The sequence below is a fragment of the Barbatula barbatula genome (assembly GCF_947034865.1).
Source record: "Barbatula barbatula genome assembly, chromosome: 4".
In the NCBI taxonomy this organism is placed as follows: Eukaryota; Metazoa; Chordata; class Actinopteri; order Cypriniformes; family Nemacheilidae; genus Barbatula; species Barbatula barbatula.
In genome coordinates this window covers 2054003-2076684 of record NC_136768.1, presented here as the reverse complement: position 1 = coordinate 2076684, position 22682 = coordinate 2054003, and the positions used below count along the sequence as shown (strand labels likewise).

General features: G+C 35.8%; 1 protein-coding gene across 1 annotated transcript in view; it reads right to left on the bottom strand.

The window, feature by feature from the left end:
• The window catches only part of LOC306892939 (scavenger receptor cysteine-rich domain-containing protein DMBT1-like), a gene marked incomplete at its 3' end in the record, with an annotated part of 35110 nt that overhangs the window by 1180 nt on the left and 11248 nt on the right, over nucleotides 1-22682 (bottom strand). Inside the window, exons 12-23 of the mRNA XM_079454363.1 lie at nucleotides 18555-18692; nucleotides 18113-18250; nucleotides 17624-17842; nucleotides 17095-17385; nucleotides 16804-16941; nucleotides 11369-12124; nucleotides 10967-11278; nucleotides 10727-10864; nucleotides 9706-9892; nucleotides 3596-3861; nucleotides 2908-3033; nucleotides 2740-2846 (exon numbers count right to left, since the gene is read on the bottom strand). Of these exons, the coding sequence (XP_079310489.1) occupies nucleotides 2740-2846; nucleotides 2908-3033; nucleotides 3596-3861; nucleotides 9706-9892; nucleotides 10727-10864; nucleotides 10967-11278; nucleotides 11369-12124; nucleotides 16804-16941; nucleotides 17095-17385; nucleotides 17624-17842; nucleotides 18113-18250; nucleotides 18555-18692 (2816 nt within the window). The remainder of the gene's footprint in view (nucleotides 1-2739; nucleotides 2847-2907; nucleotides 3034-3595; nucleotides 3862-9705; nucleotides 9893-10726; nucleotides 10865-10966; nucleotides 11279-11368; nucleotides 12125-16803; nucleotides 16942-17094; nucleotides 17386-17623; nucleotides 17843-18112; nucleotides 18251-18554; nucleotides 18693-22682) is intronic.

The following is a 22682-nucleotide window of genomic DNA, read 5'->3' as shown; positions in this document are numbered from 1 at the left end:
CTTCTTTAATTGTACACACTGCTACAGTTAGAAAAACATGTTTAACACGTCAGTACACACTAACCATGATAGTTAATTTGCATTAGAGGATGAAGGTTTGATGTGACCGATAAAGAGATTGAAACATTAGGCCCGCAGTTACATGTCCAATATGTCATGTAACATTTCACTTTAAATTTTTTTTACTTCATATCCATTTTCGATTTTTGGTTTGACTTTGTTAGCTAAAAGGCCATGGCTTTCAAAATGTTAAAATAGGTGCAAATGCCCTATCCTGAATTCTTATAATTTTACTTTGTATTATCACCTATTATACTATTGCTCTTTGTATGACATATCGCTTATTGCTCCCCGATCTCTTTGTAAGTTGCTTTGGATAAAAGCGTCTGCTAAATGACTAAATGTAAATGTAACTTTGAGAAAGGCCTTTCAATACTAAACTGTAAGAGGAGGCTGAGGATCATAAAGACATGTTTAAGGAATATAGTCAGCATGAAAAACCTTAAGTCTATTGTTTATGTAAATGGATTTAAAGTTATAATAATAATTTAAACATGTGAACAGTATGCCATAGGTGATCCCATTGGGGGTCATCTAATAAAGCCTTGGAAACCTGCCAGCCTGGAAATCGAACTTGAAACCTTTCAGTTTTAAATCTGGATACCTGACCATTAGGTCACAACTATCTTTAGCTTTATGCATCAAATATTGCCTTATAAATGGAAAAGAGTAGCCCAATGATATACAATTGCTCTGCAGTTAAAATCCTTCACAATTATCATCCTTTAACTGTTGGAAATTATAAGGTGTGCAAATTCATCCAGTGATGTTCGGCGATGTTTTAATAAATCTAATTCAAAGTACAGTATTCAATATAAATACATAAAGTTTAACAATAACAGTTCACATCATTTCATTATAAAATGTTAAATGATAAAGTTGATAAAACAATTAGTTGTGAATGCTGAATTGCGATGGGTGAGATTGGAAATGTAATAGTAATATTGTGTGTAAAACCTGTGCTTCCACACCCACTTGACGCTTATCAAATGGGCACACATGCGCAGACAACCCCTTAAGCTTAGTAGTAACATTTCCTTAAAATGAACTAACCCTGGAACATAACATGCTCCGGACCGGGTTATCTTCAGGGAGTGAGATGCTATGGTTACTTACATACTCTGAAAGTTGAGGTTATCAGCTAACCCTTAAACTTACCCGGGTATGTCACATAACCAGCTTTCTGGAATACTCCACAGGCAACTTAAAAAAATGTAAGAGGAACAACTCAAATAAAACTACACAAAGCAATACAAACATATTAGAACAAAACAGAACCAAGTGAAGAAAAAGGAACAGGTGAAGTGAATTCATTCATAATGGGTGAACGAGGGGGCGGGGTCAAGACTGAGGTCACATGATGACAATATACCAACAAACACACATGACATGAAGAGGAGGGGACACGACCCCGACACCCTAAACAAACACACACCTGTTTGATAACAAAATAAACAAAACTGAAACCAACAAAATACTTTACAATCAAATCCTTACATTTTTCATTTTAACTTTTCTTTTTAACTTTCCTTTTTGTGGAAACATATTAAAATGACAACATATTTAAGAGTGAAACTCTGCAGCCTTGCTTGTCTGTAAATAGTATGTTTGCATGTGTAAGTGTTTATGAAAATTAGATGACATCGCACACTATACGCACTATGCTTGAGTTTATATGACTATATATTTTATCTCATGAGGTTTTTAAGGATCAACCTGTTTGCAAAGTTTATAGGCAAACTATTGAAACTAGTACATGCAAAGCAAACACTACAATAAAGAGCAATCATTTGTAAGATGCTCATCGACATTAAAGACTCTGCTGACCTCTAGTGGGGCTTAAATCACATGACATTGTCATTAATAAATCCTGATTGATCAGGGGATTTTAAAGATAAAGAAAAATAAGGCTGCACCACTTAGTTGCAGAATGAGATAAACGTCAAACTGTTAGCCAAAGATGAACTGGTACAGCTGTGTTTCAAGTGATGCTTTGAATATTATTCAAAATACATTGAGTCTCTAGAGCGATTTTCTCACTCGGAAGATAATGCAAATCACTTTGTATTCCCACCGTAATGAATACTTAGGTTAGACACTAAAAGCTGTGGCTAAATTCCTCCTACAGAAGCTGCTGTGTACAGGTAGAGCAATAAACCATGCCGTACAAAAGTACTCTGAATACATAAATCAAGATTATAAACATCGTAGGTACGATATTGTGGATTGATGTAAAGAAACTGGAAACCACAGTGTCCAGGACAATGTGGCTGAAAAACAAAACACTACACACAATTTAAGTTACAATAGAACACACATGTACCTTTTGATTTCTAAAAAGTTTGTAAAGCTGTATGCTGTCATTCTTATTGTGTGAGGAGCAAAAACCACGTAAATTCAAAATACAGTTACTGATGAACTACATTTCAATCCAAACTTCTATTTTAAAGCACATCAGTTTCAGGTTTGCGCATCTTTTAAGTCCTCTAGGACCTTCTGAAAAACGCTTCCATCAGACTGAGTTGTCCACCTCAAGGAGAAAGTGTCACTTGTTTTTATCTTCTTCTACATCTATGAAGAACAAATGAATGAAAATACAGAGCCGACAGTTTCATGAACAGCCAGTAGATGGAAGCACACAGTAAAGAAATTCAGTGTTATGTTTGCCTCTGTTCTCACCTCCTCCAAAAGTGAATTCTTAGTTGCATCATAATTTGGGTCGACTTCAGCTTCGGCCTTCACCTCAATCCTCACCATGACTTTATTAACTTTCTGCACGAAAGTGTCTTCAAAGCACATAATAGCCATACATAAACATGTTTAACATTTATAATATGTAAGGCCCACAGCCCAGTTCTTTCCACATCACTGCAGCGTCCGACAAATCATCACACACAGTTCCCCATTGACCATCATGGTAAACCTCCACTCGTCCAGAACAGGAGACAAAGCTGTTCACCAACCTAACAGGGTCTAATGACCACACAAATAATAAAAAGCATTTTAATAATATATCATTGCATGTGAGGTAAGAATGTAGAGGTAAAGGTTTGAAACTCACAGCCACAGATGAGTCCAGCAGTCACAGAAAGAAGGCAGAAATATTCACCCCATCCATCAAAATGACAGGTGCTCAGCAATGGCTCCGATCCTAAGCAATCGACATTATCCATCCAAAATCCCCACAGCCGAGCTCTGGACACACCACTTGACCGTCAATAAATCTCCAAGTGTCGTCACACACCGTTCCCCCTCTTTGACTCTACAGGATCTCCACATCCCACTTCTCTACACACCACTACAGCATCCTGCAGTCCCCATCACACACCGTTCCACACGTGTCATCCTGAAGAACCTCCACTCGTCCGGAGCAAGAATCAACGCCGTTCACCAATCTAATTTTGGCTGATAAGACACAAGAATCAGCAAAAGCACTGTCTAGTTGTATTTGTGCAAAAGAGTTGACAGTACTCACAGCGACAGACAACTCCAGCAAATCTTTTACACGAATATGCTCCCCACAGATCGTTCTCACAGTCCATCAGTGAAGATTCAAATCCAGTACAACCGATCAGAGACAGACACGTAGTTTCATTGGGCACAAGATTTTCTATAATCGTCTCTCTAACTTTTCCACAGCCCAGTTCTTTGCACACCACACTGGCATCTCGTGAATCCCAGGAAGGGTCACATACGGGCGTCCGTTCATCGCTATGAAGATCCTCCAGTCTGCCAGAACAGGTGTTGGCTCCATCAACTAATCTGACGGATGCTGCGTTACTCTGAGTGTTTTTTTCAGAACTGCATTGCATGAAAAACACAGAAACAACGATGAGAATGTATTTGCAATTATGTGTATGGAAGAAGTGTGTCAGCTGTTTTCACCTACTTTGAAACTAAATGAGTGCAGAACACAGCGCTACTGCTGAGCAGAAACTAAAATAACATAAATCAAAGTTGATTTCAATAGACAATCATTTGATAATTCATAACATTATTCTGGAACACAACAAAAGGGAGATTTTGGTAATTCATCCGTGTGTATACGTTTACACAAACAAGCAACAACAATAATCAACAAACAAAGAAATAATTTATTTGTGTTATCTAATTCCATATTGTAAACATATGTCACTATTTAATTTATCCATTATTATTTTGACAATGAATTTACATTACATTTGGCAGATTTTATCCAACGCGACTTATGCAATACATACTGTCCTTAGGAATATTTTTCTGTTTGTTCTGAAGAATCATAATTTGATAGGAAATCAATAATAACAAAGTTCAAAAACACGTCAACCTGTTGTAATCCCTCATGTTCGTCATGTCTATCTGGAAATGAGAGATGTGACAAATTTAATGTTTATTGTTTTTCAACCGCGAGCCCACCCGTCTCCTCCCCTCAGCACAGCCCTGCAAACTATCACACCTTTTTCAGAGAAAACGTTTTACATGACTATTTAACATATTACATCATTCACAACCCACACTATAAAGGGATTAGTGCAGTTGTCAACAAGCAGAGTGTAGAAGTTGCAGGTGGTTTACATGTTCCTATAGTCCGATACAAATTCATTACACTATGTTTCCCTGAAAAAACAGATGAACATACTCATGTATACATTTCGACCAATAGATACTGTATGTTTGGACTAATTTAATGTTTGAGGTGCGAGTGAAATAAAACCCTCTCTTGGAACCACAACAATTGTGTTGCACAAACAGAAGGCTGTTTGCATTTCGTTTGGTTGTCGTGCCCAAATCACTTTGACTGGCCTCATTAAAAAATGCAAAAGTCCCTTTACGTAAATACTCCAAGAGATTTCTGAGTTAAACCACTGCTCGTAAGCAACCCAACATTTCTGCTGCTTAGCCCATTTCCTGTTAAGGACTTTGGATGCCTTCCGGTGTTCCCCATTGGCCGTTGCCTGTTTTACCCCACGGACTTCAACGCCCACAATAGTCAACGCCTCCTCACCCATTACAAAGACTCACTCTTTTTCCTGTTGTTGTCTGGTCTCCTCTGTATTACGTCAATGTTAAACGTCTACTTTATGTGCTTGTGTTATTCCGTAAATAAATAAATAGATTCTGTGTTTGCATGTCTCCACGTCTCTGGTCAGTGGTGAATACTGTACTTTAAATGAATCCTTCAATATTAAAAACTTAAACAAAAAATTTTACTTCTGTCATTGTGTAGCCCTCCTCTGAACATACACAATAGCTTAATGTGAGATCAGAAATATGTCAAAAACAATGGTTTTATAATAACAAGATAAAGCAAGTTTACTTAACATATAAGAATTAAAAATGAAAAGGAAAGGAAATAAAGAAAATTTTGTGGATTTTTTCAGTTCATTAACCTGTTGCAAACGGTTAAATAAGAGTTAAACTTTTCCATACCATAAACATATTTCCATATTTCTTTGATATAATACATGTTGATACACTACAGATGTACTGTTGATATTGATATAAATATCAAATGCTTTTCTACGCTGAAAGAGAGTCTGTCTCATGCGCTTACTGCTTTGAGTATTCAAACTACTCACTGACCTTTTCAACTCATTTGATTTACCGAGAGACAACTAAATGCATTATAAACTATACAACTGAATTTAATTGATTTACTCAGCATAAATAAGAATTAAAGATTAAATGAATACTATTTTACATATTACATCATTACATCATTCTATTTGTGAATTAATGTCATGTTACTTTATGAGGGGATGCAAATTTGCGAACTTATCAGGGATTTTTGTACTGAAAGATGTTTCCAGCGTAGGGTGAACTTCATATCTGCTGGTAACTTCTCCTGTATCTGTGGGATTGAAAAGAAAAAACTATTCCATAAAATAGAGACAGAGAGACAGAGAGACAGAGAGAGAGAGAGAGAGAGAGAGAGAGAGAGAGAGAGAGAGAGAGACAGACAGACAGACAGACAGACAGACAGACAGACAGACAGACAGACAGAGAGAGAGAGAGAGAGACAGTGAGACAGAGAGAGAGAGAGAGAGAGCGAGAGAGAGAGAGAGAGAGAGAGAGAGACTGGATCAATCTGGTACAGCTCAATGATGTTTCTGATGGCAGGGTCATTCAGGTCAACAGCAGGATCACCTATTACCTCAATCCTCAACCTGTATACGAGTCACTTCTGCAAAAAAAGTGATGTGAATCTGTTTAGCAATGCCATATGCCTTTATCACATTCTTTATCAAATTATCTGTAGAAATTCTCGTTTTTGATTGTATGAAATTAAGTTTTACCTTCACACATGACAGCCGCATGACTTTCCGGACCACAGAGGTCGCTTCCAAATTCTGAGGCACATTCGGCGACTGAGTTCTCGACTCCTGTTCAAGTTCACCCTAAACCCTAAAAATTCTCTCATCATTTACTCACCCTCAGATTGTTCCAAACCTGTATAATCATCATTATTTTACTGAACACAAAAGAAGATATTTTGAAGAATGAGGAAAAACCAAACCGTTCTGGGACATCAGTAGTCAATAGTGCCCTAGAACTGTTGGTTACAAACATTCTCTAAAATATATTTGAACATGAACATCATGAACAGCCATTAGATGGCATCAAAAAGCAGAGAAAAGCTTCATCTCACTGTAACTCTCCCCACCTCTTTTGTGGTTCAAGCATCATTTGGATGGACTACAGGACCAATCTTCACTTAAGTCATCAACATCTAAATGAAAGAGAGAACGTATAAATAAATAAAATATTTTTCATGTCTAGACTTGTCATGAGTTTGTCAGAAAGAAAATGACAATGAATTTGTCATTTTCCACCAATAGCAGCCCTAAATACACGTATAAATGAGCTTGCCACAATAATACATTTAGATTATGATGGATAACCCAATTTTACCTTCATTCTTATTTAAGATGCAGTCAAATAAATGCTAGTACATTTTCCAACCCATAAAATACAGAAGCTTTCATTTCTATAGTAAATATCTGTGAATAAACACAAGTTCAGACTGGTTATGAAGCATATAAAATGAGGAGCCTCCGTACTGTATTACTCCATTCTTTATAACATACTGTATCAGCATCCTCAACAGACGAATCACTCTGTGCGTGGATATCAAGGTTGCACTATGATGTATTATGAGATCCTTAACTAACAACAAAATCCCATTTTCTCATATTTGAATACATACAATATTTTTCCCCTAAACTGGATTATTTATCCTCTTCAGACTAAAGGAAACGCAAAACTAATCTTTCCAATGTGTTTGCAATGTTACAAGTGAAACTATCCCTTATCCATATTCAGTATTAGCTCCGTGTTTTTTCTGGTATTTTGTTGGGCAAGTACACAACACTGTCAATGCACTTGAAATAAAATAAACTCTTGAGCCCTCTGATGCTTTACAGCTTTTTGGTTGTATTTTGTTAGGTTGTTTGTATAATGACTCATCACAATGAAAGGCCTTATTTACAGAATGCAAAATGTGAAGCTACCTAATTTACCTTTTGTAAATAATCCAGGGTTTCTTCCGGCCATGGCTCTCCTTATAACTCTTAGGGCCAATGTTTAGTTGAAATAATCTGCTGCTTTTATAAATCAGCCACATTGGTGTTTATAAAGTTAATAATGTGTATTCACAACATGTGGCCTTTTTAACAAGTCCTCTGAACACAAAATAGTTCAATGTGAGATCAGAAGAACATATAAAAAGCCTTTTTTCAATTCTATGATTCGCTTTACCAAAAACATGCATGATTGTATTTGTGTCAAAGGCATCTGGCTCACTCTCCCTTTATTTTGTAAATAACTTAAATAAGAACTTTGTCTATGGGGATAGGTTGCTTTCCCATATGTAGCCTGCTCCTCTTTCATTTGCTGTGAATGGTTTACAAAGAAAGAAAGAAAGATAATAGGTTCTTTTGATCAAACCTGATCTGAGCCAGGTGTGTATTAACAACATGATATGTGCCATTTGGTTTTGTTTCCAAGAAAATATTTTGCACCATCAAAATAATACTTTTTTAATCTAAATACCAATTGACAACAATAACCTTGAAAAAAGTTTTCATACAGCTTAATGTAGTTTGTTTGTTGCATTCTTAAGCATCCGTGAATTATTTCACATGCACTATTCTATCATGAACAGCCAATACATGACAGCAAAAAGTAGAGACAAGTGACGCCTTGCATAAATATTCAAGTTTCATGTAATATGTAGATGCCTGAATTACTCTACTTTACTGAGCTATTTTCTAACATTTTCAGATTTGAAAACAGCAATGAAGCATATTGTTTGTTTATTATAAATAAAAGTTCAACTTTTCCATACCACAAATTAATATGCACACGTAAGATGTAAATACACTACAGATACATTATACTGTATAGATGGAATTTTTCCAATTTGTATTCCAGGTTAAAATAAAGTCTTGTCTTTACTGCTTTCAACCTACTCACTTTCCATTCAGCCATCTCAATATTAGATCATCATTTGACCTTTCATGACACAAGCACTAAATTACATTCATTATGTTCCTCTCATTGGCCTCATGCATCTGTGGTACAAAGCACGCATAAACACACAATACTAGAAACCAAACTTATAAATGAGGCTGTAAATAAATCCAGTGACACAAATGATAACAACAGAATGCACTGTAAACTGAATTTAATTTTTTAAGTATATATACTCCCCGATTTTCCCAGGAAATTATTTGTAAAGGATTCAATAAAAGCAGATCTAAAATAGAAATCACAGTTAAGTCTAAAAATAAGTTTTGCACGTATGACTTAATATCGTGCCTTTACCATGAGAGGGGTTTTGGACAACTAAAATATACCTTTCAATTATTACTACACTAGGCTTTCCCTCATACAATTTAACATCTTTTAATTGAACAACATGTTTGTGAAGTAATTGTGTCAATTAAGAATCTCACGTCCCTTTGCAAGTGCAGTAAATTCTCAAGGCTTCTTTGGCTGGAAGATGTTTTGATTGGATTGAGTTTTCCAGCTGAGGGTGAAATTCTTATCCACTTGGAGCTTCTCCTGTATCTGTGATATTTAAAAGCACAGACAGTACAGTAATATTGAATGGCAGCAGAAAGTGAGAGAGAGAGAGAGAGAGAGAGAGAGAGAGAGAGAGAAAGAGAGCAAGAGCCTGGATCAAGCTGATGCTGTACAGCTAACTGGTATACCTTTCTCAGAATGATGGCTCTGATGTCAGGGTGTTTTGGGTCAACAGCAGGGTCACTTGTTACCTCAATTCTTAACCTGTTTTTATAAGTCACTTCTGCAAAAAAAAGATGTGATGTCATTCTACGTACTTCTGCCGTACAAAAAGTAAAAAAATATAAAGTACAAATTATCTTCGAGCAATTGCACAAGGTACAGAAGCACAAATGTGCCATATTGCTTTTTTGTACATAAAATATTGTTATTTAATATGGCATAAAAATGTGTACATGTGTCTGAGAAAATGATCCAAAAAATGTACACTGTTGTCATCTCACCATAAAGAATTCCGTTTTACCTTCACATATGACTCCTGCATGACTTTCTAGACCACAGGGGTTGCTGTAAAAGTAATGATTACATTCTGTGAGTGAGTTTTCGTCTCCTTGGCAATTGACATTTGTGGTCAACGACTGTTGCGCAGAAAGCCCAAAATAAGAGTTCTGCGTCGCCAGCACACGTCCACTGCATCCCAGCTCTCTGCAAACCACCTGTGCGTCTTTAACATCCCAACCGGTATCACACACCGCCCCCCACAATCCACTATGAAGAATCTGTACTGTTCCAGAACATCTGCTGTCCCCATTCACTACCTTTATTGCTGGAAAAATGACAGTAAAAGATCAAAAATATGCCAAATAACTGAAATCACAGTTTATTTTTGGAAGAACGCCTCATAGTGAGACATCAGGAGAATAAAATATGACCAATTTAAACTACTTCAGTGAGACAAGTCTTTTGTTCTTTGAAAAAAATAAAATAAGTTGATATGGTTAGCTGTGGTGGAAATGACACAATTATTGCAGGACGGTTGGACTTTGTGTAGATGTATATATTCCACTGACACAATAGATATTGGTTTCTTTATAAAGGCCACTTTTTGTTGGTTTGTCACGTTACACTTTTTTAAAATTAGGTCAAAGACCTTATGTAACAGAAACTTTCATTACATTCACCCAAAAATGAAAAGTCTGTCATCATTTACTCACCCTTGAATCGTCACAAATCTGTATAAATGTCTTTGTTCTGATGAACACAGAGAAAGATATTTGGAAAAATGCTTATAACCAGACAGATTTTGCCCCCATTAACTCCCATAGTAGGAAAAAGTACATCAAAATCTGTCTGGTTATAAGCATTTTTCCAAATATCTTTCTCTGTGTTGATCAGAACAAAAAAATGATACCGATTTGGAATAACTTGAAGGTAAGTAAACGAAAAGTATCCATTTTAAATGTTTGTTTTTACACAACTTACACCGGTTGAACAGCTTAATACTCACATCTGCATGTGACTGTGGCACGCAGATTAGAAGAACAGGTTTGTGCAGACCAGACAGCGGCACAGCTCATCAGTGTAGATTCACTTCCATTACAGTTGACATTATTCATCTTTGCTTGTATTTTTATTGGAGCACTGCTTATCCCTGAAACACCTCCACAGCCCAGTTCTCTACACACCACTGCAGCATCTGTTAGATCCCATCCATCATAACACACCGGTCCCCACAGACCACCACGATAAACCTCCACCTCACCAGAACAAGTGCTGCCTCCTGTCAGTCTGACAGAATCTAAAATCACATCAATAAACAAACAAACTTTAATAACATGTTGTAAATAATGAATATTTTCATCCAGTACCACATAATAACATGCCGTTATGCTTTACTTACATCCACAGATAACTCCAGCATCCTTGTCATGTCCACAACCACTGTCTCCCCATGGCTTGTCCCAGTAACAGTGTCTTACTGTTCTTTCTGAATTCACACAATTTAAATCACTCATCCACACCGGCCCAAAGCCCATGCCAAAAGACGCCCCTATCGTTACCGTTGTGAAATCTCCACAGCCCAATTCTCTACACACAACTATCCCATCAGGTGCATCCCAGTTATTTTCACACACTGTTCCCCATCGTCCATCATGGTAAACCTCCACTCTCCCAGAACAAGATTTATCACCATTCACCAACCTTATGAGGGCTTAATATGCACAAAAAGAGAGAGATACATATTCCAATGTTGTTTTTCTCGTTATCATTGATTATACAAAGAAAGTGTTTAGGAACTTACACTGACAGATGACTCCTGCAGTCTTGGAAATATCACAGACACTCGCATCCACAGCACCATTACCAGATACACAACTGCTCAGTTTTGACTCGCTTCCAACACAGTTTACACCGTGCATCTTTATTGATCCTCCTGAGCCGAAATAACTTCCTCTCTTTGCTTCCGTAGCATTACCACAGCCCACTTCTCTACACACCACTGCAGCATCCGACAGATCCCAGCTATCATCACACACTGTTCCCCACTGACCACCTTTAAACACCTCCACTCGTCCAGAGCAAGAGTCGAGGCCGTCCATCAGTCTAACATTGGCTGCATCCATGTAGTGAGATAAAACACAGAATGAGCAGAAAATATTTAAACCCATCAGGACAGAAATACTAAACATGCTTTTCATTTGGTCATCTTTGTGCTTACGTGTACAAATGACTCCTGCATCTTTGGTGTGATCGCACTGTATTGGACCTTGATTGTCAGTCGGACAATCAATCAGACTGGATTCAGTGTTGACACATTTGAGCTTGGTCATCAATACCGGTGATGAGCCCTCTCCAAAAAATGCTGCTTTTTTTTCCTCTATCAACACTCCACAGCCCATCTCTCTACACACCACCTTACCTTCCTCCTGACCCCAGTCATCCTCACACACCGTTCCCCACTGAGCACTGTAGAAAACCTCCACACGCCCAGAACAAGAGTGACTTCCATTCACCAGTCGGACAGAAGCTGCTTTATTAGGGGTGGTGTGAATCAAACCTGCGTGTTACAGCGATAATGAACATAAGCAAAATTCACACACCTTTTGCATTTTGTATGAAAAATCTCTGTTTTTATGTCAAGTCTTACCCAAAAGTAAAACAAGCCACATAGAGTACAACATTTTCTATTAAAACAAGAAAGAGAAATGTATGTGAGTTTTGTAAGTTTAATTTTGTTTATCATCATAATATAAAAAATTACATAAAGAAAAGTCAAGGTTTACTCAAAGCCAAAAGAAGTGTAAAGATATATTTAAATTGCAACTTTTGCACACTGCAACTATTCCGATGGAAATTGTTTCTATATATAAAACTTCTGAAAGACCTCAGTAATCAAGTGCGAAGTGATAAATATATTATCATGCATACCTGTTCAGGCACCGCTGTCCAGCCGAGACAGTCTTCAAACAGCTGTGTTTGTGCATTGAAGCATGTGTCCACTCAGCCCATGGCTCCTCCCAAAATTTACATCTTCACATAATAGGCAACCGTGACTAGTACGGTAAACGTTAAATATAAATGTATAAATACCAATTTATACCAAATGTTTTCTAATACCAGTAGTGAGTTTAAATCACTTCCACACAAATAAAACGTTACATAGATGAAGTCACACACATGGTTCCATAAGAATATCACAATTAGCTAATATTCTGCTCTGCACCCCTTTCCAGTGCATATTATGTAAAGATAAGAAAGGTTTTCAATTGTTTTCCGGTTTGGTAACCAAATTGTAATTTCACTAATGACAACTGAGAAATTGTATTGTATTTTTATTGTTGGGGTATGCAAACGGGTCTTCTCAGGGGTGATCTCACACGGACACTTGTGTTACTAAAATGTTCATTATATTAATTTCTGGCACATTCATCTAAAATCCAGGAATGCCCATGTATGAATTTTTCCCATGTTGACAGTTTGAAATCTCTTTATGTTGCCAACCGAACTATACAATCATAAGCAGTAGGAAGAGGGAATGAAGACCACAAATGAGAAGTGGATTGCTGACGTCACAAAGCTTTGACAGTTATCTTTATTTATATTCTATTTCCTTAGAATTTTCCTCAAATTGTAGTGAAGCGAAGCTAAAGAGAAACCTATGGCTCGCAATTTGTAGCTTTGAATTTTATTCAAAACACACTGAAGGATTACTTTGCCTTGAGCAGTGATGACCTTTGAGTCTTACTTTAGGCTGTCGTGTGATGCTTTGTAATGTTTAGCAATAAAAGTACTTGTAATAAACTGAATTTAGCAGTTTTAAATGCAAGGCTGAAATAAGATTTAATGTTGCTCAATATTATTGTCTCTAATTAAATGTAAAAATGGCTAATGGCTTTAAAAAGTTCAATTCTAGCGTATGATAACAAAAAAACATTTGGTTAACATTTGTTGACCCAGCCACCCAGGGGTTGAAAACATCCTAGAAATGTTTTGCCCAGAAAGAGGCTATTAATTAATACATTACTTAACAATGGATTTTGACATTAAACTGAATCCTAAAAACATTTAAATATGTAGGAAACTGCATACGTTTCAACAACGACAGGTCCCGAGGTGTGGTTTGAACCGTTTGTTATTTTGAACAAAAGTTGACTAAAATTGTTGCCGACAAATATTATTTTGTTTACTGGACTTTTAAGTTTTGTTCAAAATATATCGAAGTTTTGTCCAAAATGTGGAAAACGTTTGCCCTACTTAACAAACTGTTTAACCTTAACAAAAGGAAAGCATTTTGCAATTCAACATGTTCGATTCGCTTTTAACCAGTTTTTTTAGAAAACATTACTGTTTTAGTGTTTACAGACATAAAGACTGTATATATATATGTATATGAAGAGTTTGGTTCCAAAATGACAAAACTGTATTTTTTTTTGTTGGATGTAAATTAAAACAGACCTGCAGTTTGATTAATTGAAATGCACAATAATAAAAAACATGATTGTTATCTCATTAAAATTAAGAATTCGGTTCCAAAACTAATTTTAATGAGATAAAATCATGTTTTTTTATTTTGCTTTCCAATTAATATCAATCAAACTATGTATATATACAGCAGGGAAAATAAGTATTTGACACATCAGCATTTTTATCAATAAGGGGATTTCTCAGTGGGCTATTGACACACAGTTTCCACCAGATGTAGCCATAAAGCCAAATATTGAATTCATACAAAGAAATCAGATTTTTTTTATTATGATTAAACTTGTATACTTAAATGTTCTGATATCTTTGTCTGAATTCAATATTTGGCTTGATGGCTACATCTGGTGGACATTTTGTGTCAATAGCTCACTTAGAAATCCCCTTACTGATAAAAATTCTGATGTGTCAAATAATTATTTTCCCGCTGTATATATATAAATATATATAGTTCTGTCGTTTTCTTTGCAAAACGGCAAATAAGAACTCCCTCATTTTTTGCATCCTCATTTTGCATGGGGATAGGTTGCTTTAACTAGTAAATGTGTATCCATCTCTCGTTCATAACCTAATGCTAATGATTTACAAATCTTTTGAGTATCCTAAAAAACACAACCCTCTTTTGGACTCGCAGGTCTATTTGCTGCTGTGCGTTTGTTTCACATCAGAAACCCTCACTACAAGCAATATTGTGATCAAACCTGATTAAAGCCAGGTAAACAGTACAACAATATATGTATCTGTTGTTTATTTATTCTTTTAACATACATATTTTATGTATTTGAAAAAATAATAATAAAATAACAAAAATGACACAAATCAACCCTGTTCAAAAGTTGAAACATCCTTGAGCATCAGTGAATTTGTTGCATCATGAACAGCCAATAAACATCAGTAACACAATTTGAAAAGCTACATTATATTTACTCCAAATGTAGGTTTAGTATTAATGTAGGTTTATTATTAATGTAGGTTTAGCCACCTAACAAAATGATTAAATAAAAATTGTAAGTTAATTTGCTAAAGTTAATTTGGGTTGTTTTGATTAATAATAACAAAACAATGCAGGGTAGTGAACACAATAAAAACATAACACAATAAGAAAATGTAAAAACATAGTTTTTGCAAATGAATTCTTCATATTATAAAGATGGCTTAGATACAAGACTGTTTTCATACATGTTTGCATTTGAGAACAGCAATGAAAGATATTGTTTGCTTATTACTTAAAATTTAAAGTTTAGCTTTTCCATAACGTAAATAATCTTTAGATAGAGATGTAGGCCTACTGGATAGAATTTTGAGAAATATGAATGAATCTAGTTTGAAAAAGAGTTTGTCTTAGTTACTGCTTTAAATATTTAAAGTACATACTAACTGACCGGTTCGGTAAATTTGATTAACTAAGTAAGTAACTTTCCATTCAGTCTTAGTTATTTTGAGCACCCGTCGTCCTTTTCATGTTTTCCTCTCATTGGCTTCAAGCGATCACTTATTACTAAACAAACAATACTAGATAACACAATTATGAATAAGGGTTTAATACAATCAAAATTGCAGTTGAATGAAGTGAATTGAACAACAACAATTACGTGTGTGTATATATACAAGACTGATGTTAAAGCAGTAAATGATTTAAAGCCATCAAAAAACAATCATTTAAATAATAAAAGCACATTTAAAAGCAATAATCACAATAACTATAGTAACTCACCAAATCAAAAACATGTTTGCATGTCTGATCATGCGGCTAATCACGAATGTTCAGGTTGAGAAGTGTACGATTTTTAACCTGGATTTAAGTAAACTATCGGCAATGACAAAGCAAAGGAGTGTTTTAAGCCTGCACTATGATGCACGTTTAAAGGATATAAACATAGTTTTTAGACGAATCGAATAGATCTGTGAGAGTTATGGTGTCAACTAATATCACTTTACAAGTGAATTGAAAATTCCTCAATTTATTAGGGATCAAAGGTGTTTTTGGGCTGAAAGATGCTTTCACTGGAATGAGTTTTCCAGCTGAGTGTGAAATTCCCATGTCTGTGTAGCGTCTCCCGTATCTGATTCAAGAGAGCAGACAATGACATTAAACTACAGCGAGCAACAACAGAGAGAGAGAGAGAGAGAGAGAGAGAGAGAGAGAGAGAGAGAGAAGGAGAGATTAATGAAATGGGATGCTGTATAGGGCCAATGTTACCTTTCTCAGAATGATGTCTCTGATGGCAGGGTCATTAGGGTCAGCGGCAGGATCAACTGTTACCTCAACTCTCAAACTGTATTTATAAGTCAATTCTGCAAAGGAATTGACGTGATGTCACATATGTACCAATACCGCATATCTGTATCATGTCATTGATATGCATTTTGTATGAAAATATGAAAAAATACAAGGAAGCCCGATAAACCATCCATCCAATTGCAGGAATGACAATTGATCAATTTAATTTAGCTTTTTTTACATATAAAATCACAGGACTTCACATGACTAAAGCATCCGATTGTTATGTTTGTGTCTGTGAAAATGTATCAAGATTGCACTTTTTGTCAGCTCACAAATAAATATACGGTATATAGAAATATATAGAGCTTTACCTTCACATATCACCCCGGCATAATTTTGAGGACCACAAAGGCCGCTTCCAAGTCTAGAATAACAATTTGTGAGTAAGTGCTCGCTTCCTGTACAAACGACACCTCCCATCCATGTCTGTTGTGCAAGCAGCCCAAAATAAGCGTGCACCTTTGCCTCTCCACCTGCACATCCCAGCTCTCTGCAGGCCACCTGTGCGTCTGATACATCCCAACCATCATCACACACCGTCCCCCACCTTCCATCACGAAGAATCTGCACGGTTCCAGAACACTGGTTGGACCCGTTCACTACATTTATTGCTGAAAAACATGGCAGTGAAACAATGAATATCTGCCAAACAACACTTTTCTTTGGTTTTATCACATTACATCATAGTCAGACTTCCGTGTAAAGCAATTTACATGACCTTTGTTTATAAAATGCTAATAAATACATTTTCAGATAATACTCACATCTGCATGTGACTGTGGCACGCAGGTTGGAAGAACAGGTTTGTGCAGACCAGTCAGCGGCACAGCTCTTCAGTGTAGATTCACTCCCATCACAGTTGACATTATTCATCACTGCTGGTCCCTGTATTAATGAACTGTTTACCTCTATAACATCTTCACAGCCCAGTTCTCTACACACAACTGCAGCATCAAAATAATCCCAGCCATCATAACACACAGATCCCCACAGACCACCACGATAAACCTCCACCACTCCAGAACAAGTGCTGCCTCCTGTCAGTCTGACTGGATCTAATAATCACATCAATAAACAAACAAAATTTTAAAGATACTTTACCTACAATAAACATTTTCACCTTTTGGTAAAACAGCAATTAGATAAGATGACAATGACAAGCTGTGATGATATAAAGTTTCATGCAAAAATCATATTACTTACATTCACAGATAACACCAGCATCCCTGTCATGTTTACAATAGTTGTCTCCCCATGGCCTTGATCCACAGTATCTTACTGTAGTTTCTAAACCTGAACAGCCCACATAACTTAACCATATCGGTCCTGAGCCCTGGCCGAAATAGGCATTTTCCACTGCCTTTATAACGTCTCCACAGCCCACTTCTGTACAAATAACTTGTCCATCACCGCTGCCCCAGTAACTATCACACACTGTTCCCCATCGTCCATCATGGTAAACCTCCACTCTCCCAGAACAAGATGTATCACCATTCACCAACCTTATGAGGGCTTAATATGCACAAAAAGAGAGAGATAAATATTCCATGTTGTTTTTGCGCTATCATTGATTTAAGAGATATACAAAGAAAGTGTTTAGGAACTTACACTGACAGATGACTCCTGCAGTCTTGGAAATATCACAGACACTCGCATCCACAGCACCATTACCAGATACACAACTGCTCAGTGTTGACTCGCTTCCAACACAGTTTACACCGTGCATCTTTATTGATCCTCCTGAGCCGAAATAACTTCCTCTCTTTGCTTCCGTAGCATTACCACAGCCCACTTCTCTACACACCACTGCAGCATCCGACAGATCCCAGCTATCATCACACACTGTTCCCCACTGACCACCTTTAAACACCTCCACTCGTCCAGAGCAAGAGTCGAGGCCGTCCATCAGTCTAACATTGGCTACATCCATGTAGTGAGATAAAACACAGAATGAGCAGAAAATATTGAAACCCATCAGGATAGAAATACTAAACATGCTTTTCATTTTCAAAATGTTTGTACTTACATGTACAAATGACTCCTGCGTCTCTGGTGTGACCACATTGTATTTGCCCTTTTTCTGCTGGACAATCCATCAGACTGGATTCAGTGTTGACACATTCTACATTAGTCATCAATACCGGTGATGAGCCCTCTCCAAAATATGCATATTTTTTTACATCTTCAAACGATCCACAGCCCATCTCTCTACACACCACAATACCTTCCGAACTACCCCAATTATTGTCACACACCGTTCCCCACTGACCACTGTAGAAAACCTCGATTCGTCCAGAACAAGAGTGACTTCCATTCACCAGTCGGACAGAAGCTGCTTTATTTGGGGTGGTGTGAATCAAACCTGCGTGTTACAGCGATGATAAAATATAAGTCAAATTGAAATACCTTTTGCATTTTGTAAAAACAATCTGTGTTTATGTCAAGTCTTACCCAAAAATAAAACAAGCCACACAGAGTACAACATATTCCTTAAAAAACAAAGTAATAACACATGATTATATTTTGGGAAATATGCTTTTTCAGACAACAAATATAATAAATACATATTCATTTATATATATTAAAATACTTGAAGATTATATTATATTTATTACATATCACATATTATTATTGTGCATTTAGATGTTCATACCTGTCCAGATGCCACAGTCCAGTTCTTACAATCTTCAGTTGTGTTTGTGTAATAAAGTGTTTGTCCACTCAAGCCATGGTCCCTCCCAAAATCTACATCCCACCTCCATAACCCTCCACCCCCTTGACAAAATATTAACGCTCTCTCGTTTTTAAGTTGCTTTGGATAAAATCATCAGCTAAATTAATAAATTACATGTAAAATTTGATGGGTGCGTGTCACTTGTAGTATATAACTTCATATAAGAAATTCAATAAAAGTTAATTTGAATAAGCCTCTCTGATATTTTTCCCTTTTGATAATTGGTGAATATTTTGAAATAAGATTGTATGCATATTTTATTTGTACATTTGATACAGTTAGTAAAATTAAAAAGATTACCAAGAGCCAAGACTCTGGTGCGTTCTGGGCAAAAGCCGCTAGGGGGCGCTTTGGTGGTGCGGACGCCATTTTGGGATGGAAATGCCCACTGGACAACACAGAGACAATTGGAACGAAAGAGATGTCAAAGTGAAATAAAAGAAACCAATGTCCGTCAATCTACTACAAAAACGATCAATGTGACAGTACCGATCTAGCCTTAAATTCATTTGCTGAATTCATTTCATTGATCATTTTTTTTGTATGAAAGGTTAGTGACCTTGACTCAACAGTAACGTTATTATAACTTCATGGCCATCACAGACAGGGTTTATCTTGAGCCAGGACTAAACCTTTATTAAATTTGTATTAAAGTGCATTTTCAAATAGTATAAAAACAGTACTGGTGTGCATCTTGAGGCAAATCAATGGCATTGACATAATGTAAGATGTGTCTTTGCAAATTGTATTCTGTTGAAACAGTTTGCCTTTTAATCTTTGAGTAGGTTTAAACCTTGTCTGTAAAACCGGGCATTAATGATCTATAGCCTATCACTTAATTCTTATGTCAAGTGGCATAGGGCCTACTTCATTTAGAGAGAAATCTAACATTAAAGAAATTCTTGAACTTCCCTGTCTCAAGTTAAATCATTAGTAAATTGAATGACGCCTAACGTTACGGTAAATGTTGTATTGTTATAGGTTATGTTTTATTTGATCAGTTGTGGGCCTACACGAGGTCTGCAATATTGTACGTTTAATCCCTGATCAGAAATGAAAAAATAAATCTACATATGAGCTTGCCACAATAAATTTCAGATTTTGCAGTCTGACCCCACTTTACCTTCATTCTTTCTTAAGATGCAGTGAAATCTATGCAAATTGCATCCTCAAACCCATCAAATACAAAATGTTTTATTTCTACAGTGACTCTAGTGCGAATCATCAAATGCTTACACACAATAACAAGTTCAGATTGGTAATAAAGCGCATTAAGAGTACTCAAATTTCTCTGTTACATATCAACATTGTCGGACAGATTTGGCACACAGTGCTTAACTGTATTGTAAATAAAAAAAATTATATGTAAGCCTATTCGTATATATACAGCAATAAATTAAACACTACCGTTCAAAAGTTTTGAAATACTTAGAAAATATAACTTAGTTTTGTGCGACCATTATACATAATATATTTATGAGCATAACATGACTGAACAAGAAGAAAGCGTGTTGTGACCAAATATATTTATGTTTTTTAAAGCATTATACAATATATTCTGTGAAGAGGCAAACTAAAATGAAATATAGACTTATGCACTTACTGCTTTGCTATTCAAACTAAAGTAGTGACTTTGCCTCTTAATTTGATTTTCTAAAAAGTAACTTTACATTCAGCCTACTAAATATTTGTCCATTAGTTCATCATTTGAACTCTACACTAAATTTCATTTATTTCCCCTCATTGGTCTCATACATCTGTGCTGCATTTATAGCAGAAAAAACTAATGATATAGTAATTGTGCTAAGAATCAAATGTCACTTTATAAAGTGGAAATCACAAATTTATCAAACTTCTCAAGAATCAAATTAGCTTTTTGGCTTTTTAGGGTGAAATTCCCATTTACTTGGATGTTTACTCATATCTGCAAGATTGAAATACTGTAACAAAAAAAAGTATTATATAGTTGAGGTGGAATTGTGTGGTTAAACAGTGTTCATTTTTATAAACCATTAACAGATATTGGTTTCTTGGTTAATATTTAGCAATTTCTTCATGGATTTTCATATTTTAACATTGAAAATCTGAGTCTGGGATAAAATGGGGAGGCAGGAGTACATTTTTAACAAAAGCTAATTTCTTACTGATTTTTTATCAAAATCCTTAAATCGCGCAAAATGACCTAAGGTAAGAAGTATTAAGATTCATCAATGTTTAAAACAAGAAAACGTGTATGCCGATGGAGTTCTATAAATACATCTGAATTAAACACAGTTAAGAGGGTACATTTATTTCAAGTTTATTTATTCTGTTCTAAGTGTATCATCACTTTTTCAGAAAGTAAGACTCAGGGCATTATGCTTCTTAAACATTTGGTTGTATTTTGTTTGGTTGTTTGTATAATGACTCATTTCCCCCAATCACAATGAGAGGCCTTATTTACACAATGCAAAATATGAAGCTTTTGAAATTACCTTTTGTGAATAATCCATGGGTTTTTTTAAGGACACGACTCTGTGTTACTGATCCAAACCGCTGATACACAATTCTGCTTTTAGAGAACAATTTATGTCAAAATCATTAACTGTACAACCCAGCCATTCCAAAGTTAATAGAATATTTGCTCTAATCTATTTGGCCATCTATCTATCAATATCATTTCTTTCTTTATGACATGTGGGCTTTTATTACTACTACTTTGAACACATGAGATCCTTGACATGAGTTTTTTTTTTGCAAAAGATGTTTAATTTGAGTGAATTTATCACCAATTTTCAAATCTTCACATTATTTACAATCTGCCCATCAATATCTTTTTTTGTAAAAGGTCAAATAAGAACTCTGCTTCTCTTATCATGCCATGCCTGTTTTGCATGGGGATAGGTTGCTTTCCATACTAAGTATTTAGCTTTGCTGTAGCTCAGTGGTTTGTGCATGGTGCTAGCAACACTAAAGTCATGGGTTCGATCCCAGGGATTTCACATCCCCAGAAACAACTATTCAGTATCATGCAATGTAAGTCGCTTTGTATAAAAGCATCTGCGAAATGCATATATGTAATGTAAATATGAACACATATTTTCAATTCAGTATCCTGCTGCAAAGGTTTATCAATGTTTAGCTTCCTTAAAAAGACAACACGTTCTTTTGATCCACCTGATCATGGCGAGGTGTAAATTAACAATATGATCTGTGCCAATTAGGTTTGTTTTGTTTTCTGGGAAACATTGCAACATTTAAATGATAAAACTTAAATAAAAAAATAATCACCTTTAAAGTTGACATACACAGTTTTTATGTGTAGTTGTGCATTCTTGAGCATCAGTGAATTTTTGCACTTGAATTCTTAGCATCATGAACGGCCAATAGATGGCAGCAAAATGTAGATAAAAAATTCATCTTATTTTAATTCTGTCCACTTTTAACCTTATCCCTAATATTAAAAGCAAATTTTTGCACTTTTTACAATAAACACACACAACACTCCTATGAGAAAAATAAGGTTGTAATGACTGCAGCACAAACTGAAACAACTGAATGTATTGAAATTTAACAACAATACAATTTAATTGATATACATAGAAACAGTATAAGATTTATCCTTTTATAAATGCAACA